This window comes from Canis lupus, chromosome 34 (genome assembly GCF_048164855.1).
Source record: "Canis lupus baileyi chromosome 34, mCanLup2.hap1, whole genome shotgun sequence".
Classification (NCBI taxonomy): domain Eukaryota; kingdom Metazoa; phylum Chordata; class Mammalia; order Carnivora; family Canidae; genus Canis; species Canis lupus.
In genome coordinates this window covers 23,205,647-23,227,123 of record NC_132871.1, presented here as the reverse complement: position 1 = coordinate 23,227,123, position 21,477 = coordinate 23,205,647, and the positions used below count along the sequence as shown (strand labels likewise).

Below are 21,477 nucleotides of genomic sequence, written 5' to 3'. Positions count from 1 at the left end.
GCAGTAGTCTAGTGTGACCAGAAGAGAGAATTTGACAATTTCGTGAGAGATGGAGCCAAGAAGGCATGTTGAGTCCAGATCAAGTGCTGAGAGTTTGGTCCTTGATTAGTGAAGAAATGGCAAAGTTTTGAGGAGGAAGATGATGCTGGATACATACCATGGTGGCATTACTCAAAATGGTATATGATTCTCCTGTTTCAATATTGTAATATACTATATCATTATCTGTAGACTGATGAAGATATTCTTGTCCTTTAAACAAGAAGGAAAATAAACTTGAAATGATCTCCCTTAATAGGAAATACATTTACAAGAAAGAGAAACCTCTCTTATTTCACAGATTTACTTTGTTTTTCTTCCCTGTCCAGGACATTGCTTTGTCAGATTTAAAATAATAAGTTGACAGTGGAAGTGATGAAAGGATGCTCTACTCTACTCTCCACAAAAAAATGCTATGTTTACTAGTAGCTGTCCTATAACGACCAGTTCAGGGTGCTTGGGAATAAATTTTTCTCTATGTTACAAGGATGATAAACTAGTTTAAAATGGTATGTTTGTTTTGCAATGAAAAAATACATTACTTTTGGGTTGTGTTTGATTTAATTTAAAACCCATTTGATGTGCATTTTATTTCCTAAAGAGAAGAATCAAAATATTCAAATTTGTTCAGTTGTACTTTAGATATAAACTATAATGTCATAAACAATGTAGTTGACCTTACTACTTGTTTGGTTAGACTTATCTGACAACATCCTATTTTGGAAACTTATATAAAAATATCAATTTTTTGGCCCATGAAAGACTTTTTGTCAGAGTAAGATTTGTCCATTTCTCAGGTTATCCAGGTTGACAATGGAATTTCTCTTTTGGTAAAATTCTTATGACATCTCCTAAATAGGTGCATATCTCCCATTCTGAAGAACCATACAATATGCTCAAATTATTCTAGCAATGCACTCTCAATTTTTACTTTCTTGCTGAAACTCTAAGTGACATCATTACTATTGGGTAAACGCAGACCAATGATTCTGCCAAAGGTGTTTTGGTGGCCACTTGACTTATCTAAATAATTGCTCTTTCTTTCCATTTCAGATGATATTGCTTTGGTTACCATAGAGATGCATTGGTACTAAAAATAAAAACAAAAAACACATATTTTTTAAGAACTCAAAAGATAAACAAATAATTCATTTACCTGAAATCCAGTTTGGAAAAAATGTTTTATAGGTAAATGTCCCATTTAAAATATCCTCCAGTGTGAGTGCTCTTGTTGTACCTCCTTCGGAGTCATGAACTTTGGGAGAAATGGAAACATTATTACTAAAAAGATGATTAAATTTAAATAAATCCTCTCATCTGTTCTATCTAATGTAATGAAAAGACCTGCTGGGCACCTGGGTGGTTCAGTGGGTTGAGCTACCGACTCTTGGTTTCTGCTCAGGTCATGATCTCAGATTGAACCCCAAGTGGGTTCCACGCTGAGTAAGCATGAAGCCTGCATAAGATTTTCTCTGTCCCTCTCTCTCTGCCCCTCCCCATCCCATTTGCATGCACACACATTTTCTCTCTTTCTCAAAAAAGAGAAGAGAAGAGAAGAGAAGAGAAGAGAAGAGAAGAGAAGAGAAGAGAAGAAGAGAAGAGAAGAGAAGATCTGCCATTGCTAAACATTTGTTTAACTCCTGTCTCAAGATCTGTGAGCATTGTTATCTCCCTGACGGACAGGCTAATGAAGGCCTAGAGGCCATTTGCTTGCCTAGAAGGACCAGAGGGTGTCCAGGAGGGCCATGCTGAGCAGCAGGGACGCTATTCAGGCTGTGCAGAGTTGTCAGAGTATTTTAAAAAAAGATGAGATGATGTTCCAACAACTCTAAACCGTGCAAAGCTGGGATTGCAGACTAGCCTAAAAACCTAGTCATTTAAGCTGTTCGTTGTATTTTGTCATAGATGCTTGGCTTGGATTACTACTGGTTTATCAACAACATAGTTTAGCATCCTCTTTGGTCAGAAGAGGTCAGCCCAAATCTTTACCTTCAGACACCTCAAGAGAGGAGGCATTAATGAACCTAGATAATTTCTCTTCCTGACTGGGATTTTTATAGAGAAAATGAGCCACAACAACCCACAAAAGCCACATCATCTTAACAATTCCAGAAGTAGGGTTTTGCCATGTAAAACCTCTCCGAAGGTAGCTCACAAACCACAAGCAAATTTCACCTATATTTGAATCTTCCAAAACAATTGTGTTTTTCAAACATGACTCTATTCTCAGAACACATTCATTATAGAGCTCCCAAACAGTCAGATACGCCAGATGGATAGTATGGCAACCAACTTCCAAACCTCCTTCATATCCATATTGCCATTCTCTATCCCTCCCACCCTACCCCTTCTCCAGGCCATCACTTACAGAACCAAAACTTAGAAAAATGTCCTATACCTTGAATAGCAGTTGTGAATCTGGTATTTGCCCATGTAAAAATAAAACTGTCGAAGATGAGAGCTATAACTTTATCCTCCTGCTAAACTCTCTCACAGCTTTCCATAACTCTTAGGATAAAGACCAAATGTTTGTCTGAACTATTGGCCCTAACTGGTCTGGGATGGCCTTCCTGTTCCTTCTTGCCTCTCTCTCATTACTTCTTAGACTCCAAACATGCTGGGCTTTCTGTTCTTCAGATACTCATTTCTTTCTCCAGGGCTTCTGTGCCTCTTTGCACCTTCTCCTCTCTTGTTGCTTCTATTCAGGCTATAAATGCTTAATGTAAAGGTCACTTCTCTGGGAAAGCCCTTCTGATTTAGATCTGGTCCCCTTGTTATATATTTCCATAGACCATGTTCATTTTCTAAAAAAGTATTTGTCTTGATTTGTAATCTTACATGTATTTGAGTGATTATTTTATTACTATTTCTCCACTTTCCACTGTATTCTCAAAATAGTCACCATAAGACCAGGGACCATATCTAGTTTTGCTCACCATCACATCCCTAGTATCTAGAACATAATAGGCATTTAACAAATGTCTGTTTAATGAATGAACACATGAAATGAAGAATGGCTGGATGGATGAATGGATGGATTGATGAGATTTATGCCCTCTTTTTTTAAAGAATCATTCTACTACTAATTTTCTATATGGCTTTGGTAAGTCAACCTCTGGCATCACAGCTTGCTCACCTGTAATATTATAAAAGATTGAACTAGAAAATGATGATAATACTTCCAGTCCTACCAGACTAGCTTTTGAAATTTGAGACTCAGGGGATCCCTGAGTGGCGCAGCGGTTTGGCGCCTGCCTTTGGCCCAGGGCGCGATCCTGGAGACCCGGGATCGAATCCCACGTCGGGCTCCCGGTGCATGGAGCCTGCTTCTCCCTCTGCCTGTGTCTCTGCCTCTCTCTCTCTCTCTGTGTGTGTGACTATCATAAATAAATAAAGAAAAAAATATTAAAAAAAAAAGAAATTTGACTCAGCATGCTCTATAACCTTGTAATTACATAAATGTATAGCCATGTGATAAGAGTTAGTTGACCAACTGGATAACAGCATCTTCTGCTATTTTAACTGATACACACTGATGTATGTATGCTCCATATGCTTAATTAGGACCCTGAATCATTTTCTTAATTTACTAAAAATTATTCTGATGGCTATAAGAACACAAGAGGCTGATGAACCCCTTTGCAATCAGACACTAATAACACTAAGTTATTCTGTTTTTGAGATATTTATCTTCTTACATTCTCTTTGAATTCTAAGTAAGGTTGTACATGCCATACAGCTATTCATAATAAAAATTCTTCTATTTACTTAAATGGTCTTGTATAATATTTATACCACTGATTTTAGAATTCCTATTCAATGAATTAAAGACCATTTAACTACAATAACATTAGAATACTTGTGAAGGATTTAATTAAATTTTACTTAACTCTCCTAAAAGGAAATTGCAATCTGTTTCTAATAGAGTTAAGGGGAAATTCTAACACTATTTGCAGTGGAAATTACTTTCCTTTTTGAGATACGTTTAATTTGTGTCTACACAATCCTGAACATATAGATGAAAAAAAATTCAATTCAGTGAATCCTTTATTGTGAATACTAAAAATAAACCCCTAGATAATTGGTTTTAAAAAGACTTTTTGTGATATTAATTCAATAAGTAAATATAACCTTGGTGGTTTATTTATTTACTGTTGTTTATTTACTTTTTCATCTAGCAGAAGTTATGCTTTGATTATGGCTAATGACTTACATAATAGATTTTCCTATTTAAATATCCTTGCATATAATTTTCCTTGCTTGCAATTATGCTTAATTGAGAAATTCACAGCAGTTAATCTTCATTTCTATAGAAGGCTAAATTAAGTGAAGTAATTGAAATGAAACATTTAGCTCTATGCTTGGCACATGGTAATCAGTGAATAAATGTTAGCTTTTGCTATTATTGTAACTTATCAGTATTCTTTCCATATTTTTTCCTTTTTTAAAATTTGAGTATAGTTGACATACAATGCTACACTAGTTTCAGGTGTACAACATAGTGATTCAACAAGTTTATACATTCATTATGTTATGTTCACCACAAGCGCAGCTACCATCTGTCCCCATACATCGCTATTACAATATCACTATGTTCCTTATGCTGTGCCTTTTATTCCTGTGACTTATTCATTCTATAACTGGAAGCCTGTATCTCCCACTCCCTTTCATCCATTTTGCCCAACCTCCTACCAAATAAATATTCTTTTTTTTTAAAAAAAAGATTGTATTTATTTATTCATGAGAGACACAGAGACAGGCAGAGACACAGGCAGAGAGAGAAGCAGGCTCCCTGCGGGGAGCCTGGTGTGGGACTCAATTCCAGACCCCGGATCACGACCTGAGGCAAAGGCAGACGCTCAACCAGTGAGCAACCCAGGCATCCCATCCCAAAATAAATATTCTTGAACAGTGTTTCCCAAACTAATTCGACCATGGGAACTGTTTCGTTTTTAAATATCTACTAAAATCACAGTAAAGGAAATGCAGTTTCAGATTAGACTATTAGTATATATAATTAATGTTCAGTTTCATTTTACTATGATGAAATTCATCAGTTGTGCTTGGAACATTTTGGTCATCTTATACCTCCATAACGGAAATATCACAATTCTGATCAAAATAGAGTTAGTACTATTATCGCATATATGGATAAATAAAATTAACAAAAAACAAGAGTTTCAAATTATTTTTAGAATACTTACTCTTTTTCCTTTTCATATCGTTAACAATCATTCTGATCCATGTCAGATTTCTCAGAAAGCTTTTAGGGATTTGTTATTTACTCTATTAGAATGTCTAATTCAGAGTATCCAAGAAAGTGTATTGCATATCATTTCCTAGTTAGTCATTTATTTTAAATGGGTGCATAGGAGCTATAAATGCCAATAACATATATATAGAACTTAGCATATGTCATATTATGACTCAAAATATCTGAAAAGCAATTTTAAACATGTATTAACTATACTACTAATTACTATAATGATAATAAGCCCCACCAACACCCAAGAAGTGATGAGTAGATGTACAAAACACATATCCAGAGGAGCCAGGCCATACTGATGTGGAAACGAGGAAGGTTCATGGCACAGATTTAGGGTAGGCAATTGCTCTTAACCTCACATATGGTGTAGCCAGGGCTCAGAAGTTGTGATTATGCCAGAGCCAGGATGGGATTAGAGTAATACCAAATCATGGGAATAAGTTAAATTAGGAATTCTTTCTCCTGAAAATGGCTACATGTTCATAAATGCAATGGAGTAATGTATCTGTTCTGAGAAGTTGCATTAGGTCACTTTTATGAGTTATGAGACATGAAGTTTACTCAGAATTTCCTAACCAAGCTTTGGTTCTTTGTACATCTAGAAAGACCATAAACATAATTATGTTTCACTATACCATCAGTGTTGACCTCTACGTCAGCTACCAGGAGAAATGAACTTCCATTGGGTTCTATGAAAATGTTATTGGCTTACTGCTATCTCAATGCTTACCTAAATTTATTGTACATGAACCATTTTCATCTCTGTATTTATGCGAGTTGTATAAGGTGTAGGTGCTTCCCCTTGACAGTAGTCTGTATTTGATTTTTTTTAACTATTATATGCCCAGTAGCCAGGACAGTACTTAGCATAGAGTGAGAACATGATAAATAGTTGTTGAATGAAGAAATAAATCAACTGAACAGATTTTATATTAACTTACTTTCATTAATTCTCCCACAAAGATATGCCTGCCCTTACTCTTTACCTTCCTGTGGATGTTGTGAATTTCACATGTACACTCTTCTACCTGGACATGTCTTCATTTGCAGACTGTGTCAAAATTTATTCTTGGAGTCACTGGGACTGTTTTTTGAAAAACAGATTCCTAGTCTTTATCTTAAACCTACTGATTCAGAATCTCTAGGCCCTGAGGCCCTGGTAGCTTTTATTTTTACCAAGCCCTTCAGTTGATGATTCTGCAATTTAGTAATTTCATTGAACCTGCTTGATTCATTGAAATCCTGTGGCTATCAGTGGACTTGCTCCTTGCCTATAAACTCCTGGTACATGGGTGGGGCTAGCCTGCATAGCAATCCATACCTCATAGACATAGACACCCTACAACTAAGTGTTGATCATGGCTTTTAAGGAATGTTAATGGTATCCTTTAACATTTATACTCCCATTCAGTCCTCTTGCTTATTGCTTTGAGGCTATGTCCAAATGGACTCTTCTTTGGGTATATTCCCTCTGCTGATCCTTGAAGAATGAAGTAAGTGGACTGATTCTGCCCCAGATTAGATTAAAGGGAGATTGCAGGGAAAGCATGGAGGTCATTGTTTTCTAGTGGTTTGAGTGCATGATAGTGTGTAAATCAGTATAAAGTGCCACTCCATGGCATCAATCACATTCAACAAGTTCCAATCACTTGGAAAAGATTCTACAAATAGTTACTGAATGAATAAGTAGATTTTCATTCCCTTTTCTAAATAATGTTTTAATTTGGAAATAGAATCTTCTGATTATTTTGGAAGTTCAGTTTTGACATCTATAATTTTTAAATTAAATAATTGAACAGAAGCACAGACCAATTCTGAAAGCATATTTCTCTTCTATATGTAGCTGACACTCACTTGGTTAACACTTAACTCCTGATAGTGCCCTTAAATTCAATTTGGTCCATTGTTAGCACAAGTTACTCATACACTGCTTAAATACCCTAATTAACTGTACTTTAGTTATTTGCATTTTCAACTTATTAAAGCCAAGCTGAAAATTGTTTCAATTACAAATCCAAGAAATTACAATTCACAGAAATGATTCACAGTAGTGATTCACTGTTTTCCTACTTCTCTCTTAAAGCTTTGTGTATCCATTATTAGGACTTTGTTTCTATTTCTGCCATTTAATTTTCCAGGCCTGAAAAATCGAGAGCGTCAGAGCAGAGATATCTGATGTTAGCTCTGATATTCATTGTCAACTAAATGAGAAAAAATGGTTCAAATGGGCACTCAAATTGCTGGAAGGTCATTTTGTTCTCACTTTTGACCTTGATTTGGAAGCGATGCTTATGAGCCACCTCAAGGAAAGTGACGGGAGCTCCCAGGCACACCACACCTGTGTGTCTGTGGGGTCTATAGAGATGCTCTCTGGGAAGAGGCCTCACCTCCAGCCATCATATCACATGGAAGGAGCGCCACAAGGACAAGTGTAGGAAATACTAGGATGTGAAATATACTACTTACAAACTCATCTGATATTTCGGCAAAGGCTGACAACCCTGAACAAAAGATAGATCTGAGGCAACTTTAGATCAGTAATAATTTACTAAGTTCTTATAAGTACCAAGCATACTACATGCATTGGTCCCATTAAATACTCACAGCAATTCTCAGACATAAGTACTATTATTAGCACCATTTTACAGATTAGGAAATGGATATTAGAGAAGTAAAGTAACTTGCCTAATACATAACAGAGATGGAGTTTAAATCTACTCCATCTGATCTTAGAGGCTGGCATTTTATTACTACGCTGTGATTAAAAGTGAAAGCACATGTCAAAACAACAACAGCAGAACAAAATAAACACAAAAATAAGGTCAAGAACCAAGCAACACACAAAAGGGTAGAATAATTACACCTCAAAATGTAGGTTAAGAGAAAATGAGGCAATTTGAGCTTTGTCAGAGAGAAGAGGTCACTGAAGAATCTAGTAGTTCCTAGTTTCTGAAAGCAATTTTCTGTGGTTCTTTCTATAAATAACACTGAACAACGTAAGTCAGAGGAATTGTCAGGTTTTTAAAAGTCCATTTGTGTATTGTGTGATTGTTGTGCTATGTTATTTTAATGAGGGAATTTTTTTCATGATCTCTAAAGCTTTGAAGATCAGAAGATATGGTCAACACAATGCATAAGAACAGGAACAATACCCTAAAGGAAAGGAGGGAAACTGAGTGGGGAACAATTAGAGAGGAAGACAAGCCATGAGAGACTCCTAACTCTTGGAACAAAGGGTTGCAGAAGAGGAGGTGGGTGGCGGGATGGGATAACTGGGTGACAGGAATTAAGGAGGGCACATGATGAGACGAACACTGAGTGTTCTATGTTGGCAAGTTGAATTAAAAAAAAGAAAAAGAACAGGAACAGTCAATGCCATTTGGGTGATCCTCAAAGTGAAAGCCAACCTTGTGTATTTTTTTTTAAGATTGTATTTATTTATTCACGAGAAACACACACAAACACACACACAGAGAGAGAGAGAGAGAGAGAGAGAGAGAGAGAGAGAGAGAGAGAGGCAGAGGGAGAAGCAGGCTCCATGCAGGGAGCCCAACGTGAGACTCAATCCAGGGTCTCCAGGATCAGGCCCCAGACTGAAGGCGGCACTAAACCGCTGAGCCACAGGGGCTGCCCCTCCTTTGTCTCTCTCTCTCTCTCTCTCTCTTTTTTTTTTTTTTACTTTTATTTATTTATGATAGTCACAGAGAGAGAGAGAGAGAGAGGCAGAGACACAGGCAGAGGGAGAAGCAGGCTCCATGCACCGGGAGCCCGACGTGGGATTCGATCCCGGGTCTCCAGGATCGCGCCCTGGGCCAAAGGCAGGCGCCAAACCGCTGCGCCACCCAGGGATCCTTTGTCTCTTTTTGAAGCTCACTCAGTCTCCTTTGTCAGCTCATCCTCTAACCTCTACTTTAGATTTTGGTGTGGCTCATATTGCTGTTCCTTGGGGTCTAAGGAAGAACGACTTTCCTCAGCCATTTCATTCTCTCCCACGGTATCTATTACATATCCGTGGGCCGACTCACCTCCACCATTGCTGTCACACCTGAAATCCCCAGTTGGATTTCTTCTCTGGATTGCAGACCTGTCTATTAAAACTTCCTCCTTAACATCTCTGCACATCTCTCAGGCATTTCAAACTCACTATGTTGAAAGCTAAAAATAAAAAAGAGTCCCATGCTGTCCCTCCAGACTTCTCTAAGTCTCTAAGTCAATGGCACTGTCACCCACGTAGTTCCTCGATTCAAATACCTGGAGTCATCCTTGACCTCCTCCTTCCTTACTGCCTTTGTCCAACATCCAAGCCTGACAACTCAGTCTCTAAGATCTCTCTATTGTCTGTTTTGTTTTTTTTTTCCATTTCTACTGCACCCCCAAGGCCAAGCCATTTCTCACTAGGTAGACTATCATAGATGCCTAATTGCTCCACCTGCAACTTCATGCCTGGTATTTCATTCAAGTTTTAATCTACATTTTCCTAATGACTAATGATGTTAAGCATCTTTTCATGTGCTTATTGGTCATTTGTATACCTTTTTTGGGGGAAGGGGGAGCTGTCTATCCTTTGTTTTTAAATTGGATTATTTGCCTTTTTATTATTGACTTTTAAGAGTTCTTTATATATTCTGAATGCAAGTCCGTTATCAGATATATGATTTGCAAACATTTTTTCCCATTTTGTGGGTAGTCTTTTCACTTCCTTGGTATCTTTTGTAATCCCAAAGCATTAAATTTCAGTGAAGTTCAATGTATGTACTTTTTATTTTGTTGCTTGTGCTTTTATCTGAGAAAGCATTGACTAATTCAAGAACATGAAGATTTATTTCTATGTTTTAAGACTTTTATAGACTTAACTCCTACATCTAAGTCTCAGATCTATTTAGACCTAATTCTTTTGTATTGTGTGAGGAAGGAAGTCCAGCATGCTTTTGTTGTTGTTGTTGCTATTGTTTTTGCATGTGGATATTCAGTTATCCCAATACCTTTTATTGAAAAAACTTTTCCCATTAAATTGTTATGGCACCCTTACAAAAAAAAAAAAACAATGAAATATATATATATATATATATATATATATATATATATATATATAGGCTTTAGTTTTAGACTCTAAATTGTATTCCATTGATCTATATGTATATCCTTATGCAAGCACCACACTGTTTTGATTATGTAAGTTTTGTAGTAAGTTTTGAAATAAGAAAGTGTGATTCCTCCAACTTTGTTCTTTTTCAAGATAGCTATTCTGGGCCCTTTTCATTTCCATATGAATTTTAGGTTCAGCTTGTCGATTTCTGTGAGTTATCTTGGATTTGGATAAGAATTATATTTAAGTTGTAGATAAATTTAGGGAGTATTGCCATCTTAAAAATATTTAGTTTTATGATCTATATAAATATTAAGTTTATGTAGGATGTCTTTCCATTTATTTAGATCATTTTGACTGTTAATTGTTAAGGTATAGAAATGCAATTGATTTTTATATATTGATTTTGTATCTTACAACTTACCTAAAGTTTTTATAGTTTGAATAGTTTTTTGGTGAATTCCTTGAGATTTTCTATAAACCAGATTATACCATCTGCAAATAGAGACAGTTTTACTTCTTCCTTTCCAGTCTGGATACTTTTTTTTTTAATTTTCTTAAAATTTTTATTTATTTATGATAGTCACACACAGAGAGAGAGAGAGGCAGAGACACAGGCAGAGGGTGAAGCAGGCTCCATGCACCGGGAGCCCGACGTGGGATTCGATCCCGAGTCTCCAGGATCGCGCCCTGGGCCAAAGGCAGGCGCCGAACCGCTGCGCCACCCAGGGATCCCACACTCTGGATACTTTTTATTTATTTCTTCTCCTTACCTAATTGCCCTTGTACAACCACCAAAAAATACTGAACAGAAGTGGTGTGTTCTCGATATTAGGGGGAAACGACTGAATCTTTTACCACTGTGATGTTAGCTGTGAATTTTTTGTAGATGTTCTTTATCAGATAGAGGGATTTTGGGCAGCCCGGATGGCTCAGTAGTTTAGGCCCCTTTAGCACATGGCCTGATCCTAGAGACCCGGGATTGAGTCCCACATCAGGCTCCCTGCAGGGAGCCTGCTTCTCCCTCTGCCTGTGTCTCTGCCTCTCTCTCTCTCATTAATAAATAAATAAATAAATAAATAAATAAATAAATAAATTCTTAAAAAAAAAAGATAGAGGAACTTCTTCCTAATTTTAGTCTGCTGGGTGTTTTTATAATGAAAGGGTGTTCAATCTTTTTACTGTGCCTATTGAGATAATCATATGATTTTTGCCCTTTCTTCTATTAATACAGTTTATTATAGTAATTGATTTTTGAATGTTAAACCAATCTTGTATTCTTAGGATAAATTCCACATTGGTAATGGCATATTATTCTTTGAAGATCGCTGAATTTGTTTTGCTTGAATTTAGTACTTTGTTGAGGATTTTTTCATCTGTATTCATAAGATATATTTCTCCGTCATTTTTTTTCTTGTCACATCTTTGTATGATTTTGGTTTCATGGTAACGCTGGCCTCAAGGAATGAGTTGGGAGGTGTTCTTTTATATTTTTGGAAGAGTTTGTGAAGGATTAGTAATAATTCTTTTTTAAATGTTTGATAGAGTTTACCAGTGAAGCCATCTGGGCCTGGGGTTTTCTTTGTGGGAAGTTTCTAAATCACTGAATCAATCTCTAGTTCTTACAGTTCTATTCTTATTTTCTATTTATTCTTGAATAAATTTGGTAGTTTGTATCTTTCTAGAAATGTTTCCATTTCACCTATGTTATCTGATTTTTTGACATAAAGTCTTTCTATCCTGTTTCTTTATTATTTTAAAAAAATTTATTTAAATTAAGTTTAGTTAACATGTAGATTATTATTAGTTTCAGGGGTAGAATTTAGTGATTTAGCACTTGCATATAACCCCAGTGCTCATTACTTCAAGTGCCCTCTTTAATGTTCATCACCCTGTTACCCCACCCTCCCACCCACCTCCCCTCCAGCAACCCTCAGTTTGTTTCCTAGAGTTAAGAATCTCTTGTGATTTGTCTCCTTCTTGTTTTTATCTTATTTTATTTTTCCTTTCCTTATGCTCATCTGTTTTGTTTGTTAAATTCCACACGAGTGAAATCATATGGTATTTGTTCTTGACTGAGGTATTTTGCTTAGCATAATACCCTCTAGTTCCATTCATGTTGTTACAAATGGAAAGATTTTGTTCTTTTTGATGGCTGGCTAATATTTCATTGTATACCTATCTGGTCCCTTTAAAGAGCTCCATCACCTCAGTTTTTTCACCAGGTATAAAATCATAATCTGTATAAAAAATTTAATTTAGATTAATATAAGTAAAGGTTAATAACAGCTATAAGTTATTCTGTTTTTACTATTTTTTTATTTCACAAAGATACTGAAATGAAAAATTCTTTACATATAAATACGGAATAAATTTTAAACAAAAGACTGATTAGTATTTGGTTATCTTACGGAAAGATCATTTCAATTTGTACCTACTGTATTAACTGTTATTACAATATATTTTAAAACTCAGTTTGACAGTCTCTGGTTTTTAAAAATGTTTATCCTGGATTACACATCCCCAATTGAACTTTAGAACTTTTTTTTTCAAGGTATGTCTATGACTACATGTTCTTGTGTAAGTTGTAACACAATTCTCTTGGAAATCAGAGACAGGTAAACCTCTTCTGCATTATGGGATTCATCCAAAGCCTGGCATTATTTTCTATATTATTTAGAATTTGGCAAAACTTGGAGAAAGTTTGGCAAGATTCATCTTCTGTGATTTTAAAATCCAAGTGCAAATTACGGAAATATAATCTGCAAAGTTGATTTATTTACACTTAACTCAAAAGCTCTTTTATGTTCATGAACTTTCTGAACCTTTTCTTCAGACTTCCTCAGACTTCCTCCAAAAGAACAGTGAAAATACAAGCTTAAAACTCTTAAGATGTTTTTGAGGGAGTCTGTTTCACAGTTCTGAATGTTGATACTGGGAAAATTTCAAGCCTTAAAAACATATTCACATCTCCTTTGAAGATGATTTTGTCTCACATGTATCTTATTTTACAAAAAGTGATGACTGAAGTTATAGTAGTAGTAATAATAATAACAGCAAGAACAACAGTGGGTTTCTTCCTAACATGCAAACATTGAAATTATATTTCTCCTTGCAAAATATTGATTTTTGTTCTATCTAAATTGTCCATGGATTCAGATATCTCCTGAAATGAATTATATAGGGCATTACTTAGCTAAGTAAGTAATCACTATGCATTTTTATATGTGTGTATATAATCATATATATATGTAGATACATATTTTACTGTGTTAACTTGTTTACATGATTTTATCTCACAGCTATCATTCTCTTTTTGGCTCCTTGAACTCACTTTCCTGTTGCATTTGGGACTTTGTGCCTGCATTTCCCTCTGCATTGAGGATGGCATCCTCCCTGTCCTTAAGATCTTAGCTCAAATATCATCTCAGAGAAGCTAACTTATGATCTTCATTACAGACTGAATTGTGTCTCCCAAATTCAGACTGAAGGTCTAAGTCGCAATGTGACTATATTTGGAGACAGTGCCCTGAAGGAGGCACATGATTAAGATTACATAAAATCATAATGGTGGAGCCCTAATCTAATAAAACTAGTGTCCGTATAAGAGGAAGAGGCACCAGAAGAATGTGTGCATAGAGAAAAGGCCATGTGAGGACACAGCAAGAAGGCGGCCATCTACAAGCAAAGGAGGGAAACCTCCAAAGAAACCAAACCTGCCTGCATCCTGATCCTGGACTTCCAGCCTCCAGAACTGTGAGAAAATAAATTTCAGCTGTTTAAGCCACGTCTGTGGCAGCCCTAGATGTCTAACACAACCCTCACTCTAGTTGTTCTTTGTATTCATTTACTGGCTTATTATCAGACTGCTTTTTCCCAAGGATGGAGAAGTTGGCTTTCATGCCCCAGACTGGTGGCAGTTATTTGGAAGGGTGCTTAACAAATCATTGTTGGTCAAATAATCGACACGTCTAGGACCCACAGTGGACTGGACAGTATGATACTGGAAAACTGTAGGCTGCTATTCTCAGGTTTTTCATATTCAGTAGATTGTTATTTTTAATCCCTGGAGGAATCATACACCTCTTCCAGTCCAAGGGTTAAAAAACCAACTGTTTCTAGAAATCTGGCAGATACTGTAAATGAATGTGGTGTCTTGTGCACCATAAAATAAGAAGTTGTAAGGTCTGTGGCAGACTGGAGAATGCATTGCCCGTCTAAAGATAGCACCTACTTCTCGACTATTACCATGGGCCCAATGTTGTGAGATCTAATACTTAAAGAGGAGTCAAAAATCTAAGATTCCTAGTTGAAACCTGATTTTTAAAAATTTGCAACTATACAAATTTGTATAAAACACAGCAGACCCAAAACAACAGCAAAGGACAAACTGTTTAAAGGTAGACAAAGGATTACAGGGAGATCAGAGGCTGGACTTAGAATGATTCTCCTTTCACCAGAGGACTTAGAGGCCCCGCTCAGAGGAACTGAGATTTTCTCCCCACTGCATTCCCCCTGTTCTTTCTTTCCTTCCACTTTATCCTCTATCCCCGCCTCCAACTTCCTTTACTTTCTCCCTTTTTCCTTTCTTGCTTTTGTGCCAGAGCTGCTATTGTCCTGTATGAGTGCCCTGCACACAAAAGTTTCTGAAAAAGATTTATTTTTGATCCAAAGAGGTGGGGGATAGGAATGGGGATGATACCCAGGGGTAAAGACTCCCTACTCTCAGCATTGAGAACATCTTTGAAATTGAAATACATCATGCAGTAGGGCCTACTTGCCATCCTTGTGTTATTTATCTATTAGAATGAAGGTAATGAAATTCTAGCTATCACTATTTCAGTAGCTACTCTATGTTAAAATAGAAAAATAAGAGCTAATATTTATGGAGCATTTGCTTGTCATCATGTGGGGAGCTCTATACTCAGTAGAAATCAAGAGGAGGGCAGGTCACACTAACCTTTCCCTTCACACATGAATTTCACAAATTCAGGTCTAGCAATTCAGAGACTGTAAATCATAAGGCAAAGCCATATAGACTTTACTTTTGAAATTCCAGAACCTCTATCACTGTCCAATTCCAGTTTTTTGTGTGTTTGTGTTTATCTCATGAAATCTCTTGAAATGAGATCTCTGCATTTGTCTTTGGGGTTGGCAAAAAGAGGGGGAAGGTGTGGAGGTGAGTTTCCATTCTTGGCCTGGTTGCATCTTCACAGGGGAAGTGGAGCAGTGCTTTGGAAGAAGAGACAAAGTGAACCTCTGTTCAGGCAGAATGCAGGAGACTAAGAAAGGGCTAGAAATGAATGGGGTTGGGGGTAGGCTGAGGCCAATGGGGGGTGGCCTGGGACTAAGGGATAGAAACTCATATGTGCTTCCCATTCGGTGAAAATTAAAATAAGAAATTTTGAAAGTTTTCCAAAAAAGTTATCCCTTATTTTTATTATTAGGTGGATGATCTAAATGGATCGTTTCCATTTCACCACTACATTTTCCTATTTGTTCCTAAAATCCTGCCTAATTCCTCCACAGCTCTCTTAGAACTGTGGCTGGTGTTCCCAAGACCTTCTCCCTGTGTGGAAAAGTCCATTTCTCTCCTTCTTCCACTGGGACCTGGCAGGGAATGGCGGAAATCCCATCCGGTAGTGATGACCATCCCTCCATAGTGGGTTTTTATACCTTGCCTTTCACAAGGAACTCTAGACCGCTTGCAGCACCTCTGTTTCCCAAGCAACTGGCACAATGTTGGGCAGATCATTGGTGGGATTTTCTTCAATAATAAATAAATAAGTGAACCAAGGTTTCTTAAGCAGCTCTTTAAGTTTCTCAAAGGAAGACTGTTCTTACACTGGAGCCAAAATCCTGAGCTAAGAATATGAGGCCACGTAAGGCCAATGTGAGGTAATGGGAATTCTGAGGAAGTGTGAGAAGGCTAACTGGAGACTCATTTGGCCTTGAATTCTCTGTTCCTCCTCCCCTTCTCCTCCCTTAGTACCTCAGATGCTATTCTCACATTGGGAAGAGGTGAGAGCAAAGCTCCTGACCTGGAAAGACTAAGGATTGGGGTGAGAAGACAGGAGGGAGATTAGAAGGATGCGTTTAGCATCTGGGCTGCCTGTACACTGGTTTGTGGGCTTCAACCTCCATAGTGCTCAGGAAAGGAAGGCAATGAATTGTCCCATGTGCAAGTGGCATTCTGAGAAGTTCTTCAACCAACTTAAAGAATGACATTATAGATAGAAAAGATACAGTTCTCAGCTTTTTTTTTTTTTTTTTTGGTGATTTTTCTGTTGCTGAATCAGTAATAAAGTTTCATCTAAAGTTTAATTTGATTACTCTTTGAGAAATTACTTTGCTCTGATAATAATCCTGCTGGTTGAAAAAGAAGACTATGCTATGAATGACAGGACTTTTATACTATACATAGTTTATAATATATATTGATGTGTATAATATATACAAGTCTAAAATTGGGAAGAAGGTAAGGATTGAGATTGTATATAATTATACAAATACCTATATATTATATACTTATATAGTTTTTATAAATGTATAACTATAGTATACCTATCATTCAAAATTATGGCTTAAATTCCCAAGTGCCCATGCAACCCAATCTTGCCTGTCAACATGGGGCAAGCTCACGATAATTTCCACACACTTTTGTTCTCAGAACATTAATTTTTGAGGGAGCAAAGTGTTAATTCCAAGTACTAGTGAGTCTTTCCAAACAAGGAGTTAATTTTGAATGGATTAGCATTCAGTAGGTCAATTGGACTTAATCCCTCATCTGACAGTTACTCCTCTGGGGGAAATATGGCCCAAACCCATGGAGTTAAGACACTGGTCTAAAAACAATTTTAACTTAAAAAAATATGAAAAATACGGATGCATACATACATCTCAGCAGCCTAAGAGTACTCGAGTGCCAGCAGATAGCAGAAATAAGGACTAAAGAACACTGCTTTCATCATATCGATTAACATCTCCATTTTGTAATCCTGTGAAAACCCCATTAGTATTTTGAATTTTTCAAAATATTTTTCTATATTTCATTTTTTTAAAGCAAAGAATCCTTTTTTAGCTAAAGGCTTACCATTGGTCTTACTTTACTGTCAGATAACCTGTAACTAAAAACATTTTCCCCCTCAGCTATCATAAAACTTTAACACTTATTAGTACAAACCTTTCCCCTTTTCCAAGACCCCAAGGCACAATATCTGTTATTGTTGTCATTTTTTTCCTGCTTTTGAATTTGAGCTTCTCTTCATCAATTGTTTCATAAAAACTTATTCCCCTAATATCACTGGGTTATTTGCAGACAGCCTTAATTGAAATTTCAACTAGCCCAAATATTAGTTCATAGTATCTTGCAACTTACAGCAAATTGAGATCAATGGTAATCTTTTAAAGGGATCGATATATCACCAAACATAATGCTTGCTTGATAATAGTCTTCTAATCTGATTTTTCATTGCTACTGTATCTAGAGTAACAATTTCACCTTTTCTGTACAGCTATTCCTGGAATCTCTATTTTCTACCGCCTCCCTAAATTTTTGGAAAGTCTCATAATACAAAACTCCATAGGTTCTGTTTGGGCTTTTCCATTCTTACTTATCTTTATTTTCCATAAGGCAATCCAATAATGAAAAGCAACGTTAGTTAAAAATATTTTCTCTAAAGGCCTGTCCAAACTTGTAATTTAGCAGATAATGTGGAGGGTGTGGGGGTGATACGGAATAGTGCTTAGGTTTTTCTATTGCTGAAGTAATACTGGGAATCTCTTCCTACTCGTGCCTTAAATTCCTCAGTATTTCTGGTTGCTCAACAACATATCTGTGAGCTTATATGTCTTCTTAGAAATAACAGACTTACTTTGGGAAATAAGCACTCAGGAAATGTTCAATCACTTGTGACCATGCATTAGTGCATTTTCTGAGCTATCCTAGGCAGATAAGAGCAAATTAGAGAAAATTCTTACCTCTTGAAGGACGTAAGACAATGCACATCACCAATAAAGCAAGCACAGCAGAGGTGGCAACTCCAAATACAATTTTTAACCACGTCTACATAAAATAAAGAAAATTGACATATACACAGTTTCTGCTAAGTAGTAGAAATGGCAAGACTTTGTTTACACCTAAATCCTATTTCTTCCTCCCCACAAAGTCTTTGATTGTTTTCCACTGATCTGGCTATAATTGCTGGAATCCTCCCAGCTCTGCAAGGACAAATGTTTCTACAGTATATTTAGAACAATCTCCCAATCCCAACCCACTCCAGGAAGTACATACTTAGGTACAAAACCTCACCTTCTAAACAATAGAAAACTCTGATCGAACTCAACTCAGCCAGTCCTCATTCTTTAGCAATACCTGAGGCTGCATATACTAACCTTCATTTTTCCAGATGTTTTTGAAAGTTAGCTAATTCTGACTTCAGAGCGTGGGTCACCGGATCTGTGAAAACCGTTGAAAAGAAGCAAGTCTGTCTTCAGAGTTGGAAGCTGAAGCTAGGACAAGGTTTTTTTCTTTCCACGGACTTTTGAATACCGTGCCAAATTTCAAAAGATTTCTGTAAAATTAGAAACAGATTTTGGGGGCGTTCTTGGCCTTGAAATGAACTGTGAGTGGCTCAAGGGAGGTTTTATAGCCTTCTCATCCTTGTAAATTCTACACCAACATCTGCTTACGTTGACATACAGAGGTTTCAGGATTTTTTTTTCTTTCTTTCTGTCTTTTTTTTTCTTTTTTCTTTTTTTTTAACAAGTTCTGGTTTGTGTTTCATTTTCTTCTAGAAATCACTCACAGATCACTTTGGCAAGCGATTGCATTTTGTTGTAACCTTTTTATTTGCAACCAAAAGAAGAATTTAAAATAGTATGACTTCAAGGTATGCACAACATACACATAGCTATTTTTTAGCAGAGAAGGAAAATTAAAGCTATAGAAGATTTCATGAGACATACACCACATAACTGCACATTTTTCTTCCTCTGGGAGATTATGAGGTACTTGCGGACAGAAATGTTTTTCTTTCAGCACAATTTCTTTGTCCATATAGCACCATATGCACTTTCAGTAAATACAGAAGTTTAAAAATTCAACTGTCTAAACCCACGACTGCTTTACTTTAAAGAAATAAAATGCCATCTGGTGAAATTTAGTATGGGTTAGGTGTGTATGCACAGGCCAGAAAGATGGAAAGATCAGTGAGAATAATTTACCAGCAGACCTTTGGAAGAATGGAAATGGCTTTGCAAAAGTGATATTTTTGCTTCCATCTCAGAATATATTCTGAGGGAGAAGACCTTTTAGTAATCATAAAGCCTCTAAAACAAATAAGAAAGATTTGAAAACAGAAGTGAGTCTTAAGAACAATTTAGTTTGGGCTAAATCCATATAATTTCAAAGCAATCGGTCAACTTGACAGATCAGGAAAATGGTTGACTGGATTTTTAAAAAATACATACAAGCAACAGTGTCTTGGAGTACTCTGGCTGGCTCAGTGCAAGTCACTCAGGTAGATTCTGTGGTTCCACATAAACACAGTTGTTAACCTCCTGTATCTTTAGTTTTTCCACTAATGATTTTTTTTCTGGAAGTTTATGATGCTCTCCACCTGACTAAAACAAACTTCATGATGACATTTCATGGGTTGTTCATGAAAGGTAATGAGGAAACAATACTGAAATCTGTTACTATTTGCTTTAATCAATTGGTTTGGCTTCCATGGGAGGCTTTCTCCAGCAAACAGCAGGACAGTGGCTTGCGAACTTCCTTTCAGACATTCTCCAGACATCCCTCCCTGAATTCCAGTCTTATGAAAATTCTGTTGAGGAAAATGAGTCATTAAGTACTTACTGGCAGAGAGATGTAGCCACCCGGATTCTGGATGAGCCTCCCTCTTTGGCAGCTGATGGGACCAGCTCTTTACAAACTGAAGCAATGATTAAGAGTAATATCCAGGTTATGCTCTATACTTGCAGGTGTGTCCACTGATTGTGAGATGCTCAAATCCAAGATAAAAGCCACCAGCCAGGTTCCAAATGAACAGCTCTCATGTGGGTCCTCTCAGATTGATTGCCTCCTTTGGAAAATTCACACAGCATGTTCTCAGAAGTTCTATCCCAGCCTGCCAAAGCCCCAGAGTCCACAAGTACTTTTTAGTGTGTTATTTCCAAGATTTAACTTTCTGAAGAGTGACTGTAATAAATGATTAGGGTGTAATTAAAATGGCTACTATTCGCTTTAGCAATTAAAAGTGTACTGACGTGGTCTGGTCTGAGTATCATTTAGGATTGCAGCCAAGTGTAGGCGTCTACAGGAGACTCATTTGACAGGTTCTATAGAGAAATTGGGGTGCTTTAAGTGGAACAAATTTAAGTTGAAACTGTTAGTGAGTGGGGGAAATTTTGAAGCTGAAATGTGTTTATTTAGTTTTGTTTATTTTTTCCTTGGAAGGTTGGTGATTCAAATTCAACTTCTGGAAAATTCTTACTGGTTTAAACTGTTTTTAGAAAAATGAGACCAACTACAGAAGTAAAGATGTCCAGAGTTTTTCCATGTGATTCCATGGGCTAGGGACATGTTGCTTTAATAGAGTGTCACATGTCTGGCCTTCTGAGATACTGTGGAAGTGTTCTAGCTTTCACCCAAACAGAAACTCCCACAAAAATTTGGATCCTTTTAATACTATAACATCTTTACTGACTTTTTCTTCTTTCAGAGTGAATATGAAAATGCTTATGCTAACATTTTTTTAAAACATTAAGGAAACTGACTATCATTCTTATTTTATATACTGAGTCAGCATCTAATCAGCATATTTCTCAGGAAAACAGTCTGTGTCCTCAAGGAGCTTACTTACTCTCTAGTATAAGCGGGGCAGGCAAGCTCTTACATACTGGTTTCTTTTCCCCTTCTGGAGCTCTGGTTGCGAAGGAGTCTAAGGCTGGTTCATGCTTAGAATGAAAGAGACCTCTGATTGTCTGTTGACTACAGCATAGACTCAGGAGGGGAGTCAGAAAGTCCACCTACCATGTTTAGAAGCCATAAAGTAGGTTGAGTGTCAGGACTGAAGCTTTT

At 36.8% G+C, this 21,477-nt stretch overlaps 1 protein-coding gene across 1 annotated transcript in view; it reads right to left on the bottom strand.

The window, feature by feature from the left end:
- FAP (fibroblast activation protein alpha) overlaps positions 1–20,529 on the bottom strand; it is a 73,737-nt gene extending 53,208 nt beyond the window's left edge. Inside the window, exons 1-5 of the mRNA XM_072811475.1 lie at positions 20,254–20,529; positions 18,786–18,964; positions 18,372–18,456; positions 1,196–1,294; positions 158–252 (exon numbers count right to left, since the gene is read on the bottom strand). Of these exons, the coding sequence (XP_072667576.1) occupies positions 158–252; positions 1,196–1,294; positions 18,372–18,456; positions 18,786–18,791 (285 nt within the window). The 5' untranslated portion in view covers positions 18,792–18,964; positions 20,254–20,529. The remainder of the gene's footprint in view (positions 1–157; positions 253–1,195; positions 1,295–18,371; positions 18,457–18,785; positions 18,965–20,253) is intronic.
- Between the last annotated feature and the right edge of the window lie 948 nt (positions 20,530–21,477).